This window comes from Hippocampus comes, unplaced genomic scaffold, assembly GCF_001891065.2.
Source record: "Hippocampus comes isolate QL1 unplaced genomic scaffold, H_comes_QL1_v1.1 scaffold314, whole genome shotgun sequence".
In the NCBI taxonomy this organism is placed as follows: domain Eukaryota; kingdom Metazoa; phylum Chordata; class Actinopteri; order Syngnathiformes; family Syngnathidae; genus Hippocampus; species Hippocampus comes.
Window position 1 is genome coordinate 172,017 of NW_017805152.1, and position 19,967 is coordinate 191,983.

General features: G+C 43.3%; 2 protein-coding genes across 6 annotated transcripts in view; both read right to left on the reverse strand.

Annotated features, from left to right (window-relative positions):
• The window catches only part of ciita (class II, major histocompatibility complex, transactivator), a 10,615-nt gene extending 589 nt beyond the window's left edge, over positions 1-10,026 (reverse strand). The window contains exons 1-21 of one of the 5 annotated variants that reach the window (XM_019868305.1): positions 9,750-10,026; positions 8,909-8,971; positions 7,375-7,437; positions 6,981-7,028; positions 6,836-6,892; positions 6,310-6,414; positions 6,164-6,205; positions 5,280-5,480; positions 5,009-5,065; positions 4,738-4,833; positions 4,118-4,198; positions 3,826-4,043; positions 2,457-3,694; positions 1,856-2,371; positions 1,587-1,766; positions 1,438-1,509; positions 871-951; positions 699-782; positions 363-446; positions 192-275; positions 25-108 (exon numbers count right to left, since the gene is read on the reverse strand). In XM_019868305.1, the coding sequence (XP_019723864.1) occupies positions 25-108; positions 192-275; positions 363-446; positions 699-782; positions 871-951; positions 1,438-1,509; positions 1,587-1,766; positions 1,856-2,371; positions 2,457-3,694; positions 3,826-4,043; positions 4,118-4,198; positions 4,738-4,833; positions 5,009-5,065; positions 5,280-5,480; positions 6,164-6,205; positions 6,310-6,414; positions 6,836-6,892; positions 6,981-7,028; positions 7,375-7,437; positions 8,909-8,963 (3,446 nt within the window). In that variant the 5' untranslated portion in view covers positions 8,964-8,971; positions 9,750-10,026. Of the gene's footprint in view, positions 1-24; positions 109-191; positions 276-362; positions 447-698; positions 783-870; positions 952-1,437; positions 1,510-1,586; positions 1,767-1,855; positions 2,372-2,456; positions 3,695-3,825; positions 4,044-4,117; positions 4,199-4,737; positions 4,834-5,008; positions 5,066-5,279; positions 5,481-6,163; positions 6,206-6,309; positions 6,415-6,835; positions 6,893-6,980; positions 7,029-7,374; positions 7,438-8,215; positions 8,406-8,514; positions 8,563-8,908; positions 9,345-9,749 lie in introns of those variants that run through there. The other 4 variants (XM_019868306.1, XM_019868308.1, XM_019868307.1 and 1 more) reach the window with 4 other exon arrangements.
• A 1,050-nt stretch (positions 10,027-11,076) lies between these two features.
• Positions 11,077-14,722, reverse strand: nubp1 (nucleotide binding protein 1 (MinD homolog, E. coli)). Its single transcript, XM_019868387.1, has 10 exons — positions 14,558-14,722; positions 13,885-13,989; positions 13,399-13,532; positions 13,181-13,249; positions 12,988-13,020; positions 12,593-12,683; positions 12,261-12,415; positions 12,054-12,164; positions 11,580-11,766; positions 11,077-11,357 (listed from the first exon to the last, which is right to left on the reverse strand). Exons 1-10 carry the CDS (start codon positions 14,586-14,588, stop codon positions 11,311-11,313), a joined length of 963 nt encoding a protein of 320 aa, XP_019723946.1. The 5' UTR covers positions 14,589-14,722; the 3' UTR covers positions 11,077-11,310.
• Between the last annotated feature and the right edge of the window lie 5,245 nt (positions 14,723-19,967).

A 19,967-nucleotide genomic window follows, 5' to 3' on the forward strand; every position in this document is an offset into this window, starting at 1 on the left:
GTGGGTGGGGGGATGTTTTCTCACCTTAAAGTCTTCATTTTCTGACATTTCCTGAGGCTGGCTCCCAAACATTGTGCACCCACATCTGATAGCTTGTTATACTTCACGCTGTCGGGAAAACAAGTTGCATTGTAGGTGTCATTTGGTCACTTCACGAATACATTTTAAAGATGCAAGTCACGGAGTCTTACTCGAGGTCAGTCAATGATGCCATGTGAGGGAGGACAGCGGCTAAAGTGGCGGCACCTTCATCACAAATCACATTGCTGTAGAGGCTGGAAAAAGAGGCAAAGAAATCTTCAGTATGGCAAGTCTACTCTCCCAACGCGTGTTTGTTTTTGTTTGAACGTGTGATGACGTACATTAAGCAGTGCAATTTGGGTAGATCTTTCAATGCTGTTGCCATTTTTTTGACCCCATCATCTCCGATGTAATTCTGTGACAGACTGCAAACCACAAAGCAGAAGTACGCACTTGGGACACAATAGATTATTGTCACGATAGCATTGAAACAATTTCTTTCAGATATGTATCCTTCCCCAAAATGTTTTCACATCTTTGTTTAAAACAGGATTGAAAGCTCTCGCAACGTACATGAAGTGCCTCTTTCTCCAACCGCTACCGTTTGCATTAGAGTGTGACCGATTTAATTCGGTGATCACGACAGCGTAAAGGAGCACCTAAGTGTTCATACTCACTTGAGTATCTGCAGAAAACAGAGGGAGGCAAAATGATTAGCCAACTGCTCGGCGCCGTTGTCGCCAATCTTGTTGCCCTCCAAACTGACAGGGAGAAAGATCAACTTGGTCAGACATGTGGAGTGACCAAAACAAAAAAAAAAAAAAAAAACAGTAGAAAGTTTTATATTACTCGAGGTGCTGGAGGTCATGTAAATTTGGGAGAAACTCCCAAAGTTTGGGGATAGCCTGAGGCCCGCGCTCTGGACCAATCCTAGGAGGAAATAGCCAGAAGTGACACCATCAGGTTAAGTTAGATAGTTTCAGTTCCGCGGTTAAATAACATTACGACAAAAGACAGCAAGCGAAGCGTTAGTTCCTGAGGATTTTCACCCCGAGAGAAGAGAGTTACAAATGCCGGGGCATAAATCCCAAAGCTGCCACCAACGTAGTGTGCCACCTGCAGGCCGCTTAGAAACCCTCTTGGATGAATAAACCAATCATGGAACCTTTGAAGCGAAAATGCTGGCGCCCGGTTTTACGATTTTTTCATTCAAGCCTCCCACCGAATTACGTAAAATGACGGATATGAAGATTCAGTATGAGCACCGACTCGGATGGTTTCCTTGGTCGACTGTGACACGTTTGATCATTTCGTTGGTCAGATGTGACAAGACCATATCACAATTAAAGCATGGGAAAAAATAAATCCTCGTTTATAATCCGGAAATGACGGTAGTACTATTGCAGAGGTACTCACTCGAACTCCAGTTTGCGTAGCTCCTTGACCGCTGGAACGCCGTTCTCCAGGATGGCGTCAAGTTCGCCGAGACTTCAGATTAATACCCATTTTAATGCCGTGCGTGCGTGACAGTGTACGGCGTCAACCAATGTGTGTGTGCCAGTTACCAGTCCGACAGCCTCCCGTGCGTGTGAATGTTCACAAGCTTGGCCAGGTGTTCTATTTGGCGCACTTGCATGACCTTCATTGGGTGGATCTTGAACTTGGTCACAAAATGTTGAAGGGGCTTCCTTTCACCGCTCTGCTCTAACTGCTCCCACAGGGCGATGACATCAGCGATGCAGGCCCTAGACAAAAACACGCAACTTTCATGATCACTTTCGAGCAACTTGACTATTTGTCGAGAGTAAGAAGGGACGGTCAAGCCAACCCATACCTGTATGTAGTGCAGCTGCCAAGACCCACCAGGGATCTGAGTCCTGGAATCGGTATCCCGGTGTTCTCGAGGTCCAAAGAAAATGTTCTACCTCCGTTTTCAGCCCTTTCAAGAATCTTCTGCACCACGTATGCGTCGAGCGGGCCAAGTGGCACTCCGCGAAACGTGAGGACCTCCGGTAGGTTTTCTGCCAGGTGAGTGACCAGTGGTGCCTCGCCACCGTCACCGCCGCCGTTGTCATACGAGAAACTTGCTTCGAAAGCATAGTGGCACACTTCCAGGACCTGATCGGGGCCCAGGTCGGCAAGGGAAAGACCCTCAAAACGTTCGGTGAATAAGGCACGCTTCCCGGAGTTTATGTCGAGATGAAGCTTGCGTAACTCGGTTGGTTTAAGGAACAGGATGCCAAACGCAAAACGCCGAGTGAGCTCTTGCACTTCTCCTTGGGGACGTCGGCGTCCCTTTAGGCCAGGCTGGGAAAGGAGGTTCTGGAGGAAGTACTGGGACCAAACATTTCTGGGGAAAGAGGAAAGTCAGCTCAGTCTGAGTCACGACAGACATCGGATTCAAAACAGGATATGAGTTGATGAAAATGAGTCACCTTGCCGTGGACAAGTGGAGTCCTGCCAGGTAACTCTGAAGGAATGGATCCATCCACATCAAGACATCGTCATCGCTGACATTTTCTTCTATGTGGGTCCGTCGTCGATGTTGCCTTTGTTCTGCATTTTCACTTTCAAATAGCCTTTCCACTTCTCCTTCTCTTTCCTTCCTCTCGCAACAGGAGCCGAGCTGTCCTGCAGTCGCGTGGTGAGCACGGAAGAATCCCTTCCCGAGTCCGAATGTCTTGAGTTTTGAGCATGAACTTGCTTCTTGGGGGAGGACGGACACGTTGGCTTTCACTCCTTCCCAGGCCAGAGAGCTCAAACGGGACAGCATTTCTTTTTCACCAATTTCCCCATGAGCGGTTTTAATCTCATCGGTTTCGATTGGATCCTTCCCCCTTGACTGCCCTGTTCTTTTCTTCACCTGAGCTCGCCTTGAGCCTTGCGATTCAGCCCAAGGGCAACGGCCCCGGTTGTCATTTTTAATTTTAATACAAAGCACTTGATGGCAGAGCTCAGTTAAAGTCCTCGGAAGGCCCTCTGAGCCTTCGGTATGTTCCAAAACCAAGCACACCAGTCGACAGATTCCAGGATTCCAACAAAGATGACGTAGATAGCTGGACTTTTCAAAGCATTTCAAAGCAGAGTCCCTGAGATCAGGATCGGCAAAGTACCTGGAAAAATATGCTTCGATATTTGGAAGGGTGAATCCATGAGCCTCCAAAAGGCAGTCCATTCGCTGCGCGAGTGGGCAGGCGGTGGTGCCTTTGGGTCTGGCAGAAATCAGAAGAAAGCATCCTGGAAGTAGCACCCTTTGGAGGATGGCAGAGTACAGCTGTCTAACTGTAAAGGACTTTGCTTTCGTCTCTCTCTCGAACAAGGCTGTCAAGTTTTTTTCTTGAAACAGAATGTCATAATCCCGAGAATCAAATCCATCAAAAATGATCAGCACACGTTTAGGGGATGCAAGGACTTGAGCGTACACTTCCTCGGTGTTTATAACGGAAGTGGCGACGGTAGCGTGGTCCAGTAGTAAAGTCTGAAGACCGCAGCACGACTTCCTTGAAGAGATGAGATCTTTGCCGTCCAACAAGAAGACAAAATCAAACTGGGGGAGGCCGTCTCTGCTCCAGTCATGGCACAGCTTCCTGATGAGGGTGGTTTTTCCCATGCCTGCTTTACCGAGCAGGAGGATATGTCGTTTTGGTTTATCTCCGGTGGACTTCTCAAATATCTATCGAAAAGAATGGAAACATGAACGTTACTTTTGCTCATCGTGTCCAGCAATATTAGACTGAATGTAGAAGTAGTCTTCATAATCATAAAGTCTGAAGTTGAAATATGCAATACTAGGTGAAGATATACCTGGTTCAATTTAATCCGTCTTTTTTGTCGATCCGTATCTCCCATGGCCAACAGGTCTTTGTTCGGACACTTGTTCTTTTTCTTCCCCGAGCAAAACGACTCTCTCTGGATAACTTGCACATCCACGTAATGACTGCTCAAATTCAACCTTGGCTCCATCTCCTCGCAGATTTGATGCATTTGGGCTTTGGCGATTCGGATGTAGTTCTTGACACTTTCTGAGGGTGAAACGTAATGGCTTCATCACGCTGGTTCAACGCTGGCTTCCAGTCAAACTTTTGACAAAACTTACCAGGTAAATCGAACGTAGTGGGAGACTGCTGAACGGTGTTTGACGCATTACGTTGAGTCATCTCTGAAATGGAGGCACCGTCTGAGTAAATGACACACATTGATCTCATTCTTTTCACTTAAAGTATGGTACAGGTAGCACGTGGCACCTCAAGGAGTCGCTGTAGTTTGGACCATAGGATTGCTCCGGTTTTATTACGTCTGCGGTGCATGATTTCCATTCAGCAAATTTTTTTTTTCCCAAAATATATTTGGACCGTGCATCTCTCTTGCGCTGAATTTAAAGGGAACAATAGGACCCGCTTCCATTGGCAGGAAGCAAGTCGGCTGTGTTCACGCACACTACGGCGCAAACGCCCGTTTCTAACTGTCGCACGTTTGGGAAAATACCTAAAGAAAACTGCTCCCATGCGCACCGCACCGTCGGGCCACGCTTTGCGCTAGACTTGCGCGGGGCACATAAATAGGGCTTACCCGATAAACCCCAGTGACTCAAACAAACATAATGTGCTCCAAAAGGTTGTCCTTATCGTTATCACTCTTTGTTTTAGCATCACCAATACCCTTGTAAAAATACAGGGGGAAAAAAACCAAAACATTCTGAGGTTCAACTGTACTGACCGTAATCACAAGGTGGACAGATGACTTTGCTAGTGGTGTCCGACAATGTCCCGGATGGGGGTGAGCTCATTTGGGCCGGTACTACTGCACTGTCCTCTACAGAAAGGAAAGGGAGATCTTAGGGACACTAAGCTGATGGTTAGATCCAAGTATCAAAACTCTAGAACACAAAATGTCAGTGTTACAATGTGCTCTCATGAGAATTCAGTAATATGTTGTATGGCATAAAAATCAACATTTATTTCACATTCAAAACTGTTGCGTCACCCACCTGGGGAAAAGGGTGGCACCTGGAGTTTGGATACTGATGGCGAAGGAGATACGTGTACTGCAGCCATGGGACAAGAGCAAAGAAACAGAACAAATGCTTTAGGAATCACATGTGGGCAAAGAACGACCTCCATATGGTACAATCCAACTATTACTACATAGCTTGCGATGTCTATTTTACCTGGTCTAAATAACCTACAACGTAATGCTTTATTAGTTTAGTGTGCGCTCGAGATTGCATATGAGCTCAGTCGCAATACATGATCACTCACCCAATATGCATGTTGGTGCAGCAGCGACGGGATATGGGAGGCGGCCAACTGGAGGACGAGTCGTTTGCATCTTCAACTGATAAGATGTAGCGGCTGGGAAGGTGACAAACTGGATGGAGCTTTGGAGATGAAGGATGCTTTGTGGTGCTGTGGAGAGACACGAAAGATCTCCCTGACTCGGCATTGAGCCTGTGTCACTGCCTGGGGGGAAAAAAAGGCCAGAGAATAAAGGGAAACGAATTCCAGTCATCCATTGAACAAGGAAAAACGCTGTTTCTCCATTCAACTCAACTCAACTGTATTTATAGAGCACTTTCAGACATCCATCGCTGCATACAAAGTGCTGTACATGGAGCAACCGACATATACAACAGTAAAGCAACAAATCAGTAACAAAGACGGTAGAAAGCACCGAACAGCAAAACCAAGAACAAATCTGAGTCATGCTGAGTCAAATGCCAAAGAATACAAGTGAGTTTTGAGGCGGGTTTTAAAGATGGGCAGCGAGGAGGAGGCTTCAAGACTAATTCCGGGATTTCCAATCAGGGTGCCGTGACACACTCGTGTCTTGTGATAGAGTTTAGGGCTGCTATGGGAAAATGATCCAATCCACCGATAATTGTGATTTATTAATTAGAAAATGTATATTCATACATATTCTACAATTGAATGTCTTGCATGAGATGACAGAGGATACAATAAACCTGAATCTCCACCTTGTTGTCATTCACGTAACAACAGGTGTCAAATCATTTGTTCGCGCACTTGCAGGCACACTCGCTGTGGTTTTCTCGTAGCGGGCACACCCCCAAAACAAAATGTTGCCACTGTCAGCTCATATGAAATGGCGCACACTTTGAGAAGGGAAAGTCATGAAATCTCACCTTCAGCTTTTTGTTTTTTGGTGCTCCGTTTTGATAATGTGGCTGCCGAGGCAAGAAAACACACCTTTAGCCCTTTTTACATGATTTTGCAATTATCTTGGAGACATACTTTTTTTTTTTTAATCTGCAAGTGAATGAGTGCTCACCTCTAGGTCTTTTTTGAAGAATGTTATTTTTTCCTTTCGGTTTAATCTGATCTACCTGCTGGTTTCCGTGTTGGCCGGGCAGCTCTTTTGTCAAGGGAGTGTCATCTGCAAGTCACACAGAGGGGTGTAAAAGTGTGTAACCGTCCCATCTTTGAACTAACAACATTAGGACAAGATACATGTTGAATTAATAGCCGTCTGCCGATTAAAACGGAGAATAATGACATCTGCTAATGCATCATTTGAGACAACGTTCTTTTATTTCATCTGACTTGGCTGCAAGCGGACGTAATTTTGAAGAGTGCTGCAAAAAAATAACCGCACAACAACATGATGCTTCAATGCTCAAGAGAAAGTTCCTCTTTCATTTTCACCCCCCTGATGAAAAGTATACCAGATCATATTTTTGTTTTTAATAACTACCTCAACGTGCAATTACATTTGATTTCGGGTAGTTGGTCCTTTTTTTTTTCTCCTTTTCACATAAGTCTATTTTCAGGCAAAAGTATATAAAAGAGATCCTTACCTAAGTCATCGCCATCAAAAATCAACATGGGATCATCAGCGAAGAGGCCATCTGCGTCTGGATGAAAAAGCAGCAGATAGTAACTGTGACCCGCGAGCACGTTTTCACAATTGATGACATGCATTCATTTCTGGTCGTGTCCTACCAAGCATATTCACCAGGTAACTGTCATTCATGAATTCTGATAAATCATCTGAAACACAAAATCAGCACATCATGATGCATCTCACGCGAGTTGTTTTGACCTGCCTATTTGCAGTACCACAATACACATCACTCACACTCTGCAGTACATAACATTATGCACAAGAAAAAATTCGGCCATTTAAAATACAATAACTCTCTGTTTTCTTTTGAAAATATCAGCGCAGTATCGATGTTTTCAGATACTACTGATATATCCAGGCATTTATTAAGATCATCACAATCATGTATGATCAATAATATTTTACACTCGCCAAAAGGGTCTGAGGCAGAGGCTTCCCTGACCTTCATCATCCATACAATGCGCGGGAATTTGTCCTGTGTAAAACACTAACCTGGTAAAGCTCCATAGTCAGGACACAAATCTTGGTCGTAATCTGTTGCCTGCATCGTGCGACCTGTCACACACCACACACAAAAAAAAACAAAAGATCCTGGTGCAAATCTGGAATGCCGAAAACCAATGAAGCTCCAATTCGTGATGAAAATAATTAACCACTTGTTTAGCGCACCAGGAAACTAGAACGGTATTTCCCACTGTTGATGTAGGATTTCGAATTCCTCCTCCAAAAGCGGGGTTATAAATTTACAGAAATAGCACACATGATACACTTTAAAACTTTGCTAAAATTTTTTTATTGTCTACTACTGGCAGGTTGTGGTGTCACATTTTGGGCGACAAGGCGAACTTCAGACGGCTTGACCGTAGATCGCTTGCTAGTCGTGTCCGCTGCACTTTTTGGATGGTAAAGGAGCAGACTGTTTCCGCAAGTATGTTGCAGAATAACAACATACTTGCTGAAAGAGGGGGGTTTCACTCCATTCTGAAAGAGGGGGGTTTCACTCCCCCTAACACCGACCACCGTTCAATTTAATTGACCGCCAGGATTAATCGTGGCGCACATGTTCATCAATATTATTTATCGTGACATCATGTATTCTGAAGGTTCCCCCGCCCCCCCCGAGCCACTTTGGCGTGTGACCTTCGTATTACTTTTTACGGTATTGAATAAATACAACGGATGACGCGATGCCGTTCGTGCACCAGGCAAACCGCGACCTGTTTGCTTATCTTTTCCCGCCGCTAAATTTCATAAAAAAAAAAAAAAAACTACGTTTAAACCCTGTCAAGTTTTCCAACTGCTCCATCGGAATCAGCATCACAATGAAACTGACCTGGTCTGTTCGGCGCGCTGTGCACCGCGTGGTTTTTTCCCCTCCCCGGGCTGACTGTGGACACGCTGTTTAAATCCGGTCAAACATCCGAGGCTTGATGTCCTCAAGTGACTGGCCTCTCCATGTGGCGCATGAACACTTTCACTTTCTGTATGATGCTACACAAAGGAATAAAACAAGCTTTCCATTTGGGGAACTACAAGGGGGGGGGGGGGACCCACAAGCAGCAGATAGTAACTGTGACCCGCGAGCACGTTTTCACAATTGATGACATGCATTCATTTCTGGTCGTGTCCTACCAAGCATATTCACCAGGTAACTGTCATTCATGAATTCTGATAAATCATCTGAAACACAAAATCAGCACATCATGATGCATCTCACGCGAGTTGTTTTGACCTGCCTATTTGCAGTACCACAATACACATCACTCACACTCTGCAGTACATAACATTATGCACAAGAAAAAATTCGGCCATTTAAAATACAATAACTCTCTGTTTTCTTTTGAAAATATCAGCGCAGTATCGATGTTTTCAGATACTACTGATATATCCAGGCATTTATTAAGATCATCACAATCATGTATGATCAATAATATTTTACACTCGCCAAAAGGGTCTGAGGCAGAGGCTTCCCTGACCTTCATCATCCATACAATGCGCGGGAATTTGTCCTGTGTAAAACACTAACCTGGTAAAGCTCCATAGTCAGGACACAAATCTTGGTCGTAATCTGTTGCCTGCATCGTGCGACCTGTCACACACCACACACAAAAAAAAACAAAAGATCCTGGTGCAAATCTGGAATGCCGAAAACCAATGAAGCTCCAATTCGTGATGAAAATAATTAACCACTTGTTTAGCGCACCAGGAAACTAGAACGGTATTTCCCACTGTTGATGTAGGATTTCGAATTCCTCCTCCAAAAGCGGGGTTATAAATTTACAGAAATAGCACACATGATACACTTTAAAACTTTGCTAAAATTTTTTTATTGTCTACTACTGGCAGGTTGTGGTGTCACATTTTGGGCGACAAGGCGAACTTCAGACGGCTTGACCGTAGATCGCTTGCTAGTCGTGTCCGCTGCACTTTTTGGATGGTAAAGGAGCAGACTGTTTCCGCAAGTATGTTGCAGAATAACAACATACTTGCTGAAAGAGGGGGGTTTCACTCCATTCTGAAAGAGGGGGGTTTCACTCCCCCTAACACCGACCACCGTTCAATTTAATTGACCGCCAGGATTAATCGTGGCGCACATGTTCATCAATATTATTTATCGTGACATCATGTATTCTGAAGGTTACCCCGCACCCCCCGAGCCACTTTGGCGTGTGACCTTCGTATTACTTTTTACGGTATTGAATAAATACAACGGATGACGCGATGCCGTTCGTGCACCAGGCAAACCGCGACCTGTTTGCTTATCTTTTCCCGCCGCTAAATTTCATAAAAAAAAAAAAAAAACTACGTTTAAACCCTGTCAAGTTTTCCAACTGCTCCATCGGAATCAGCATCACAATGAAACTGACCTGGTCTGTTCGGCGCGCTGTGCACCGCGTGGTTTTTTCCCCTCCCCGGGCTGACTGTGGACACGCTGTTTAAATCCGGTCAAACATCCGAGGCTTGATGTCCTCAAGTGACTGGCCTCTCCATGTGGCGCATGAACACTTTCACTTTCTGTATGATGCTACACAAAGGAATAAAACAAGCTTTCCATTTGGGGAACTACAAGGGGGGGGGGGGAGCTCATGGGCGGGATGAGACGGACTAAAGTGAAACTGAAAGTGTCAGGTACGCCATGTCGAACTATAAATTATGTGAGGAAAAACATCAACATTTCAAACCCATGCGGTCGGTTGATTCCAAGTTTTTATAATTTCATTTGCCAATGGGAGGATTCTGAACCGATCGACGCTCCTACGCCTACTAAAACCTGTTCTCAAGAATTAGGTGATGGATGTGGAAAGCACCTGAATGTTTGACCACCTGCTGAAGAAATACCTTTGAATGTTTTCTTTCAAGAGTATGTGCATGAATTTCCGTCCATCCATTTTCTAATCCGCTTCTCCTCAAGAGGGTCGCGGGCGTGCTCCCCGCCGTGCCACTAATCGGACCCAACAGGTTTAAACAAATGAATGCACAAAATTGTACGGAGGAATGATATTATAGTAGGTGTTTTATTATTTTTTTTTTGGAAAGCTATGTGTAAATTGTATTTGAGCCTAACATGATACACTGTCTGTCACCGAGAATTACTGTATATAATGACACCTCCCATCTGTTCCCCTTACTCCCCTTAAGTAGCCTGCTAACTAACAAATAAACAAACAAAGCAACTTAAATGCAAATCTCATGAGTTGTTTTCACTTTTATGAACAGTTTATTTTTTGGTAGAGGTCTTCCCTAGTGGCATTCTATTTTTTTATGATTATGGCATTGTTAAAAAGAAATGTAATGGTGGCCTAAGACTTCTCCACACGACTGTCTCTGTCACTATTCTCGACAAACCACATTTTATTGCAGCGTTGCTATGAAACGGAACATTGCAGGTCAAATCACAGATAGTTCCTCAATGTTTTTTTTTTTTTTGTATTACAGTACAACTAATGACAAGTGCAAAGCTTATGTCTTGCTTGTTCGTTGGAGGTCAGTCAGCAGGATATTGGAGAAACATCATCATATCACATTTCAGTAGAAATTTAGAAGAAAGTGTTGATCGAAGATTTCAATGTTACTTTATACAGCCTTTTCTATAGTCACTGATTTAAGTTTTATGCGTCATAATGTATTACCATTTTGAGCGCAAATCCACATTCAGGCACATTCAAAAATACTAACTGAAAACAAGGAATTGAAACAACATACATTTATTCTCTTTCCTGTCTATTCCTGTATTACAAGTGTAACTGATTTTTCTAAATCATATTATTAAAATGCTTTTTATTTTGTGGACAGATTGTTTTTCAGAATCCATAATACCATTCTGTGAATGACAAGCCATGTATTTTTTTATAACAGAAAAAAAAAATCGTCGGGTGGCTATTAGAGTCTTAGCTTTGGTCCAACAGGACTGCCATAGAAAAAGCTTCTTCAGACAGTGTTCTGCTCGTCATGGATGGAACAGTATTCCTTGATACCTAATAAGAGGAAAGGAAAGAAATATGACATCATTGCAATTAGTGTATGGCGGTGCTGATGTTTTTAAAACGTTCATTAATATACGTAAATCTGAAAAGTGTGGCGCGCATCCTTTTTTTTTTAACTTCTTTCAATGTCTGTCTCACTGTATGGAATAAGGTATAAACGAAAACCTTGAACTTTACCATCCACTAGAATGAAATCAGGTGGAGTCAACTCACTCTGGACAATTCTCTTGTAGACTTCAGCAGCAGGAGAGTCCGGTATTGCATTGAGGAAAGACCTGCCCTCGTCGCAACTTTTTGCTATCCTTGGGTCGAGAGGCACTTTGCCCAGCAGGGGCAGATTCAGGTTTGCACACATTGTCTCGGCGCCCCCGCTGGTGGGAGGGAAGATCTGTGATGTGTTCTAAAAAGACAAAAAGCGGCCTTGGGAGTCGATTTGCAAACATTCGCGGACCCTCAAACAGTTGGAGAATCGATATGAAAAGCGACAACGGCAACAACGTAAATTGCCACTTGTATAATCAAACTAACTTGGACAAATTGTGTCATTTTAAATCAAGTCGTAAGAATCAAAGTGATAAAGTCTGCAACGTGCGTTGATGAATGTCTGATTTTGCTCAGTCACTGCCCAGGTACTGTTTGTACAAATACTGTATGTAATGTACGTTTGCCTGCAGTATTTCCACTGACCTTACAATTTGGACACACAAAGCCGCTCATGTTTTCCACCACACCGATGATTGGCAGTTTGACCTTCTGGCAGAAGCGGATCTCCTTTCGAACATCTTGCAAAGACACCTCCTACAGGAAGCAGGACTGTCAATTTGGAGCTCAGATGTATTTGCTTTTCAATGCAGCTGTCATGAGTGGCATCGTGTAATATGTCCTTGTGTGTACCTGCGGTGTGGTGATGAGGACTGCTCCATCCACGTGGGTGGAGCTTAGGTATTGCACAATCGACAGGTGCTCATCAGATGTGCCAGGGGGCGTGTCAATAATCAGATAATCCAGTTCCCCCCAATCCACATCCCTCAAAAACTGCTTGATCATTCCTGAAATGGCAAATCAAATCCTAGTGCAAGTCCTACCTATTCTTTTTTTCAATTCCTCATTTACATTACATTTACCAAAGTCTGCAGAACTCTGTTCAAAGTTATTTTTGACTTCCCCACTCAAAAGATTTCAGTTGCCCCCCACCCCAATTAGGTAAAATAGACGGTGTTTTGTACCGTTTTTCTTGGGGCCTCTCCAGATTACAGCATCATCAGGACTACCGAGCAGGAAGCCAATAGACATGACAGCGAGGTTGTCCTCCACATACTGAAGCATGAGTTCAAGGAGGACACGTATAGCTTTGCTCAATGGACAATTTATGAAGTACACGTGCACACTCTAATCAATATCCGAACAAGATCTTAAATCCAAAATTTTGGTTAACGCTGCTGCAGTTATTAATTTAATAAGAACTGAGTAACATGTTAGTAAAGCCCGAATATATGATTTAACTAATTGCAATCGACCTCATTATATGCAGTTGTATCTTCTGAAATAGTCGACGAGTGAAAAGTACAATATTACAGAATGTTTCTGCTGAGATATTCAAGCGTTGCTTAATGGGACTTACCACAGGGGACCAGCCTGACCCGCTCTGATGTACCTAGAGATAGGGAAATCACTAATTTAGTGGCCTTCACGTCACATAGCACAAAAATATTCCTTGTTTCTGAAGTACTGATTTGTAATCAATGTCTAAACATGAAACATTAAATATCTGCTTTCCTGTTAGGGCAAATCATAACTTTACTTGCTCTACTTACTTGCTCTCCCTCCAACCCCATGATTCTAGGAATTGACGGACCACAGATATCTACATCCAGTAGGGCAACCTAAAATTGAAAAAGGCAGAAAACACTGACGCGTCTTTTCCAGTAAGAGGTGGTGGTAAACGCAGCATAGAAACGAGATTTGGCCACACTGCTCACTGTGCCTCAGACTTCTCCACCACCTGAGAATGGTCGAAAAACTAAAACATTACCTCCTTGGTCTCATCACTTGCCAAGGCATGGGCCAGGTGAGCACTGAACGTACTCTTTCCCACTCCTCCTTTCCCAGATAGTACGAGTATCTTGTGTTTGACCGTGGACAGTTTTAATCCTATTTCTTTAATGGCTGCAGATGACATATGAAAACAGGATATGTTTGGTTAATGTAGTCATATTTTGTACCGAGCTCAAATGTAAATTTTTATGACTCTTACACCACTGTTATGCAAAGCCGATGCCAGTGCTGGTTTAATTATACTGTTTTTTAGAAAAAGAAAATTAATCAAAAACAATACTACTACTACCTGGAAACTACTAAATTAATTGGATAACCCTGTTTTGGTTTCTAGCTTTGCTGCTGTTGTTGTTTAAAATGCTACCATGATTAGACTATTAGAAGAAATGGTGATGATCTGATATTGGCTCAAGCGCTAAACCAGCACTGGCACCAGCTCAGTTCGAAAGGGTCAATTCTGTACCAGGGTCTGGCGTCTTGGTAGCTCCAGAAGCACACAGTTTTTGGTTAGGACAACCCTGACATGATGACGTCTTCCCTGCCTGCTCACTCCTTGTACCTGGACAGTCTGGAACATTAAAGAACTGTCATTTGAGCCCTCTTACCAGTGCATGACTCTTGCAAATTCACTTATACAGCAACACAGTCATAGAAATTCGAGTTGCAACATTCTGGAATCACATTTAAATTTTATGCATTTCCAAATATTATGTAACTTGACAAATGTAGAGAGCGTTTATGATTTTCACGTTGTTTAAAACGGAGTCAGGTGGCTTGAAGAAAAAATATTACAATTTTTTACATTTCGATGCTCCTTATCGAACAGGCTGAGAGCTGCGTCATAATGACTCAACACATTTTCTGTACGTCCAAGGTAGATACTCACGGTTAATTGCTGAAAACCCCCCCAATATGTATATATATTTTTTCATTTTTGATTGCGACGGCAATACATGAAGTGACAGTTTGTAGCGTTTTATCTGGGGGGAGCATGCGTCAAACTGTGAGGCAGGAAGTCAAGTAAATACTGTATTTACATACCACAAATTCGGCATAAAAAATAAAGTTTAGCTGTTCACATTTGGTTTATTGACGTTAAATTGTTGATACGCAGGTAAATACATTTCAAAACTTACGCTCGTTGGCGTTCGCTGGTACATCGTCCATCTTTGCGTCCGACCATTTAACTTCCCCCTCGTCGAAGGTTCCGCATGTGACTGTCTCCTTAGAATGAAAAATATTTTGCAAAGAAAACACAAAAACAAGCAAGTCTTCGTTGAGTTGCTATCACTTAAAGAGTAAAGCGTCGACAGCGGAGTAGTGGGCGCAGAAGCAGTGAGCTTGAAGATCAATAACTACAACCCTACCTCCGCTAGATGGTGCTTTGGTACATGTATGCAGTCTGCCATGAAAACCCAACGCCCGCAGAGGAAGGACTCGCTCACAAGAAAGAGCAAGTGGGACTTTTGTTTGGGGGAGTTTGAACACCCTCTGCCCTTTCCCCTGTATTATTCAGCAGATGCCATTCAAAGATGATGCTTAAAAAAGTCGGATTCTTTCCACCGCTCATCTTGGTTCATACACGAAGGACACAAATTCAATATACAGTATAACGCAAATCACTATTTATTGGATCCGTAGCGGTATTTTACATGATTCCTTGGTACGAGTCCCATACAATTTCAAACCCAAGGGCATATATAATATAACCTGTACGGTATATTCCTTCCCAATAAAGCAAATAAAAACGATGTCCTAGTAAAACAACACTAATTTGAGTTACACTAAATGTTATTTCTTGACATTTTATGAAATGAAACAAACCTGATTAGTGACAAAAGTCAAAATTAAATCCCCTCCTAAAGGTAGCATTGCAGTGTTAACACCACAAAGCACATAGCTGTAAGGCACTCGATGGTAAGTACTCTATTCCCGAGAGACTGTACGGTGCATGGCTGTCATTTTAACCTTTGGTTATTACTACTATGGATGCCTGAGTATGCAAAGTATTTGACACCATTGCAAAGGTCCGGTGTTATCCGAGGGGCACATTGTGACTAAGGTGTGACTTGTATTGTTATCCTAAGAGCCATATCATGGATAGATTCTCGAAATATTTAGCATCCCATGGTTCGTTCAGCTGGGCTGATAACCTCTCATGAAGTCAATGAAGACACATTCTGTCAATTCAGCAAGTGGACCACGCTCACACATCCTATTGGACTCAGGACAGACTTTGGTCACAGGGTTACTCAGCAAAAAAGTTAAGCCTTGGCTGCATGAGCAGTCATCACACTCGGAACAATGCAGCATGCACACACATACACGCTCATTGTTCATTTTTCTGTAAGGCTGAACAGGGAGACTTTGTGGGTGTATTTTCTGGGGAAAGGGTGACTGTGTCGAGATGTCACTTTTTTGCTGAGGAAAAAAAAAAGAGGAAGTCGTGGGGAAAAAGGAACATGTGAACTTTCGGGGTGTGTCACGTTGATAATGCTAAACGGCGTCAGGTAAATGCGATTCATTGTATTTGAATTACGTCGACGGTGAAAATAAAGCATTAAACAGCATTTAAAATATACGGTTTGGCAAAAACAGTTACACTACTGTAAGTGCGTTTAGAAAGATTGAGACCGGTGGCAATTTTTATAAAGTGGAATACATATGAAATAAGAAAATGTCATTGTAATTTAAGTTAAAGAGTGAAAATGTGAAATAGTAAGTTTCACTGTCGCGCCACACTTTTGTGAGGCCGCTTGTAGCCGGGCAAAATTCGTACAGCTCAATCTTAACAGATTCCTGGCTTGAGTGAGATTTTTTGACAGCATAACATGACAGTCACAGGATCTGTGTCCCACAGCCCTTTAATTATCCAGCATGTTGCTGTAATTCATAAGATATTTTGGTGCACTTGGATTTCAATCTCTTGACGACGTTCTATTAAATTCAGTCTTGCTCTATTGTGAAAGGAACGCATTCCATCGAGAGACTTGGCGTCTCCTTCCTTCTCCATCTACCATTCAAAGCTGCTCTCCCTTCATTCGTCTTGCAACTCACATGAAATTCTCAGCTGTGGGGTCGTACCCTTTGAGATAATTTTAACTGTTTTTAACTGCACCTTCTTGCCACACACCCCGGTGTCTTACCACACTATTTGTGTGTCTGTGTCTGCAGAAGTGATATTTGGACTCGTCTCCCCTAGTTGCAAGAGAGATTTTTATTTTTTTTTTCATTTCACACAAAGACTGGCCATTGTAATTCACTTTAAACTAAATGTGCAATAAGTGACACCGACTATAGCCTCAAGCAAAGCTCGGCATTCAAAAGTTATAGCATGACTGTGCCGCGTGGGAGAAAAGGGTCGATAAAAGCCTTTTTGGATGGGTTTGATGTGGGGAACTCGAGAGCCCTGACCTCAACCCTCATCAAACATCTTTGAGATGAACTCAAACTATAAGCCAGACATTTTATCATGGCCAACAACGGTGAGCTTTGACCTTTATGGGCAGCTGTGGGCAATTGGTTAGGATTGCGACCTACCACCCTTGGGGAACCCGGTTCACAGCCACGGTTGTGTGGAGCTGCGTGTGTGTAGTGTCAGTAGGATGATGACAAAACCGATCTTGCTAGTAAGGAAGGGAAGCCTTTTGTCTGCGCGTTCCGCTGTATGTGACTGTTTGTGTGAAGGAAGGAAGATTAGCTGCAGACTATTTCTGGTCACTCAGTGGCAGTTAGCAGTGCATTTGTGCGCACACACACACACACACACACACACAGGTCTGAGGCCAAGGCTTGTTGAAACAACAATGCAGCCCCATCGTCCTTGTCCCTTCAGGCAACAGCACCCCTTCCTATCACTCTCACTAACAGGTTCAACGTCTCTGAGCTATATCAGGTGTTGCACATTGTACGTCACGAATGACGCATATCATTTACGTGCTATTGTTATAGGTTGGCAGGTAAGGACAGTAAACCGTGCACGCCTCCACCCAATCTGAAGGCGTTATAGTGCATTTTTGGATCGCACTTTGGCAGCGTAGCTTTTGTTGCCTCGTGCACATTTTAGTCCGCCAATGACGCCTGGTGTTGTGTTTCAGTTATTTTCATATAGTGTACATATAGTGAGCCTCCGGAATAACCATGAAACCACAATTTGCAGCAGCTTTAACATCTGGCAGCATGCCAGAGCAGCACACTCTCAAGCAGACAGGAAGCGGGCTCCCAACCTCCCCTGTTCCTGTTTCTCACAGAGTGTGTATATGTGTGTTTGCGTGCGTGTGCGTGTGTGGAGGCCCGCGACGGTAGGCAATCAGCAGGAGACACATTGAACAGCGTGGCAAAAAAAACAACAAACAAATACTCGACAAAAGAGAAGAAATAAGACGTGACAATGGAGGAGATGGGGGGAAAAAAATGTCTCGGTAATTACGATAAAGCGTGACTGACTATATGTAACTGTGGAACAACGCTGGAAGTGAAACTACTTCCTAGAACGCTTCCTCTCCCCCTTCCTCTGACTCTTGTGGAGAGGGGCACAGAGATAAATCTAAAAATACTGCCTGTATTTATGAGGCGCCTTTGGAAAACTGCAAAACATGAACATGGAGAGCTCGGGAGAATGGCGGCCAGTTATTGCGATATTTCTTTCGGTTTATGTTGCGGGATTTGTTTTAAGGCAGTGATTCCATTGTGGATTGCTTACCACATGTGCAGGTGTCCGAGAGGGACTTTAAATACTACGTACTATACAATTTAAAGCTGCAATCTATTTAAGGTTACTCGAGCACGACATTTGTTTAATGTCAAGACCGACTCTCTAGCCAAATCGGATTATTTGTATTTGTATTTTTCGGATTGTATTTAATTGTGTGTTGTTTTTTAAATTTATTCAGAGTTGTGGCTGACGATGTATATTTTCACTTTTCCGGTAGGTCATAGGAGACCGCTTTTGCAATGAGTCAAGACTGTAGATGGGAACAACACTTTGAACAGAGCCTCAAGTTCACAGTCAACCGTCAAATCGAACCGAGTGTATTCCACTGGAGTAAAATAGTCTTCGGATCTCAGTTAGCCCGCACCATTGATGAATTACTCACAAAAACATGAAACAGCACCGTCCATTGTTCTGAAAAACATTTGTGGTGTGAAATATTGCTTAACACATGACACATGGATGATTTGTCTTGACCATAACGGTTATTTATAAGCATAATAATTGTCGTAAATGACACATTCATTTACTGTTATCATGACACCCGACTCACCGAAACTCACTTCGGATATGAAATTGGCAGAGATACCAAGTAATCAGAATCATGACACGTACACCCAAATTACGAGGACATTTTGGCATAGTGAGTAAAATTGAAATTTGGGCCATGAGCAACTACATCAGCCACACACAGCGACACAAAGAAATGATTCTTTCCATCCTATTTGCATTCCAACATTTTCATCCATTTGCCTAAGAAACTGGAGGATAATAAACAAAGGAGAACTTGCTGGAGAAGTGAACCGAAAAAAAAAAATCTAAAACACAGCAAAGAACACATACATGTACAATTTTGTTGCAGTATTGCGCCGTCAGTTGATTTAACCCGAGCATAAAGCACATTGCACGTCACTGACTTTCAACAAACTAGCACGGCCGTACTTGGCTTCAAGTGTGAACACCTCATAAATTTTCAGGGAAGGATTATGCAATTTTTAAACAACAAATTGGCCTGCACTGTGGAAAGGCAAAGGAGCAGTTATATTCCCGCGTCTCCCACCATGACAACTGTGGAAAACATTTGCGAGCTTCATGATCACCTCTGCAAGCATGTGATATTTCTTCGCTGAGGATTGGGCCACCAAATTATGACACACCCACGCACACAGGTGTTTACTCAGTAATGCAAATTACTTCTTTACACAATGGACAGCGCTCAGTCTAGCCTACGTTGACTCGCTCTGTCCTTGAAAATCCCCGTTGACGAGGGGTGACACGAAGGTGACATCCGAGACCGATCATCTGCCATTTGCAGGCCTGACACACACGGAAAGAGACAAGCCTTCACACTTACACTCTCCATGACACTTGCATATTTTGGAGCTCAGTGAGGATACAAAGGAGATGAGAAAATGCAAAAAGTGTGCAACCCACAGAGAACCGTCCCCGTCCCCCACCCATTGTCCACCCTACCAGTGTTTCTGACCTAATCTTGACGACATGTGTCTGTTTGTTAACGTTGTGAAATGAGTTGATGCTGAAGATCTAGATGTTGTATATGCCATTCAGGTCAAAAGAGTTGATCTAACAGTCCACAACAGGCAGAATGAGTCCCATTCATTCCTGTGTGGCTTCATGTGTTGAGAATGCCCGGGTTAATTTGCGGCGTAACAAGCCTTGACAATAGTCTCTTCTTCGCCCCACGTCTGCCATGCCAAACAATGTCCTGATGACCGCACACATGAATCCACTTCCGTCACAATGCATTCTTTGCGCCAAGTATGAGTCCGTTTAGACATTTGGGATGATTGTTGAAGTTTTATTCCAGTGTTGAT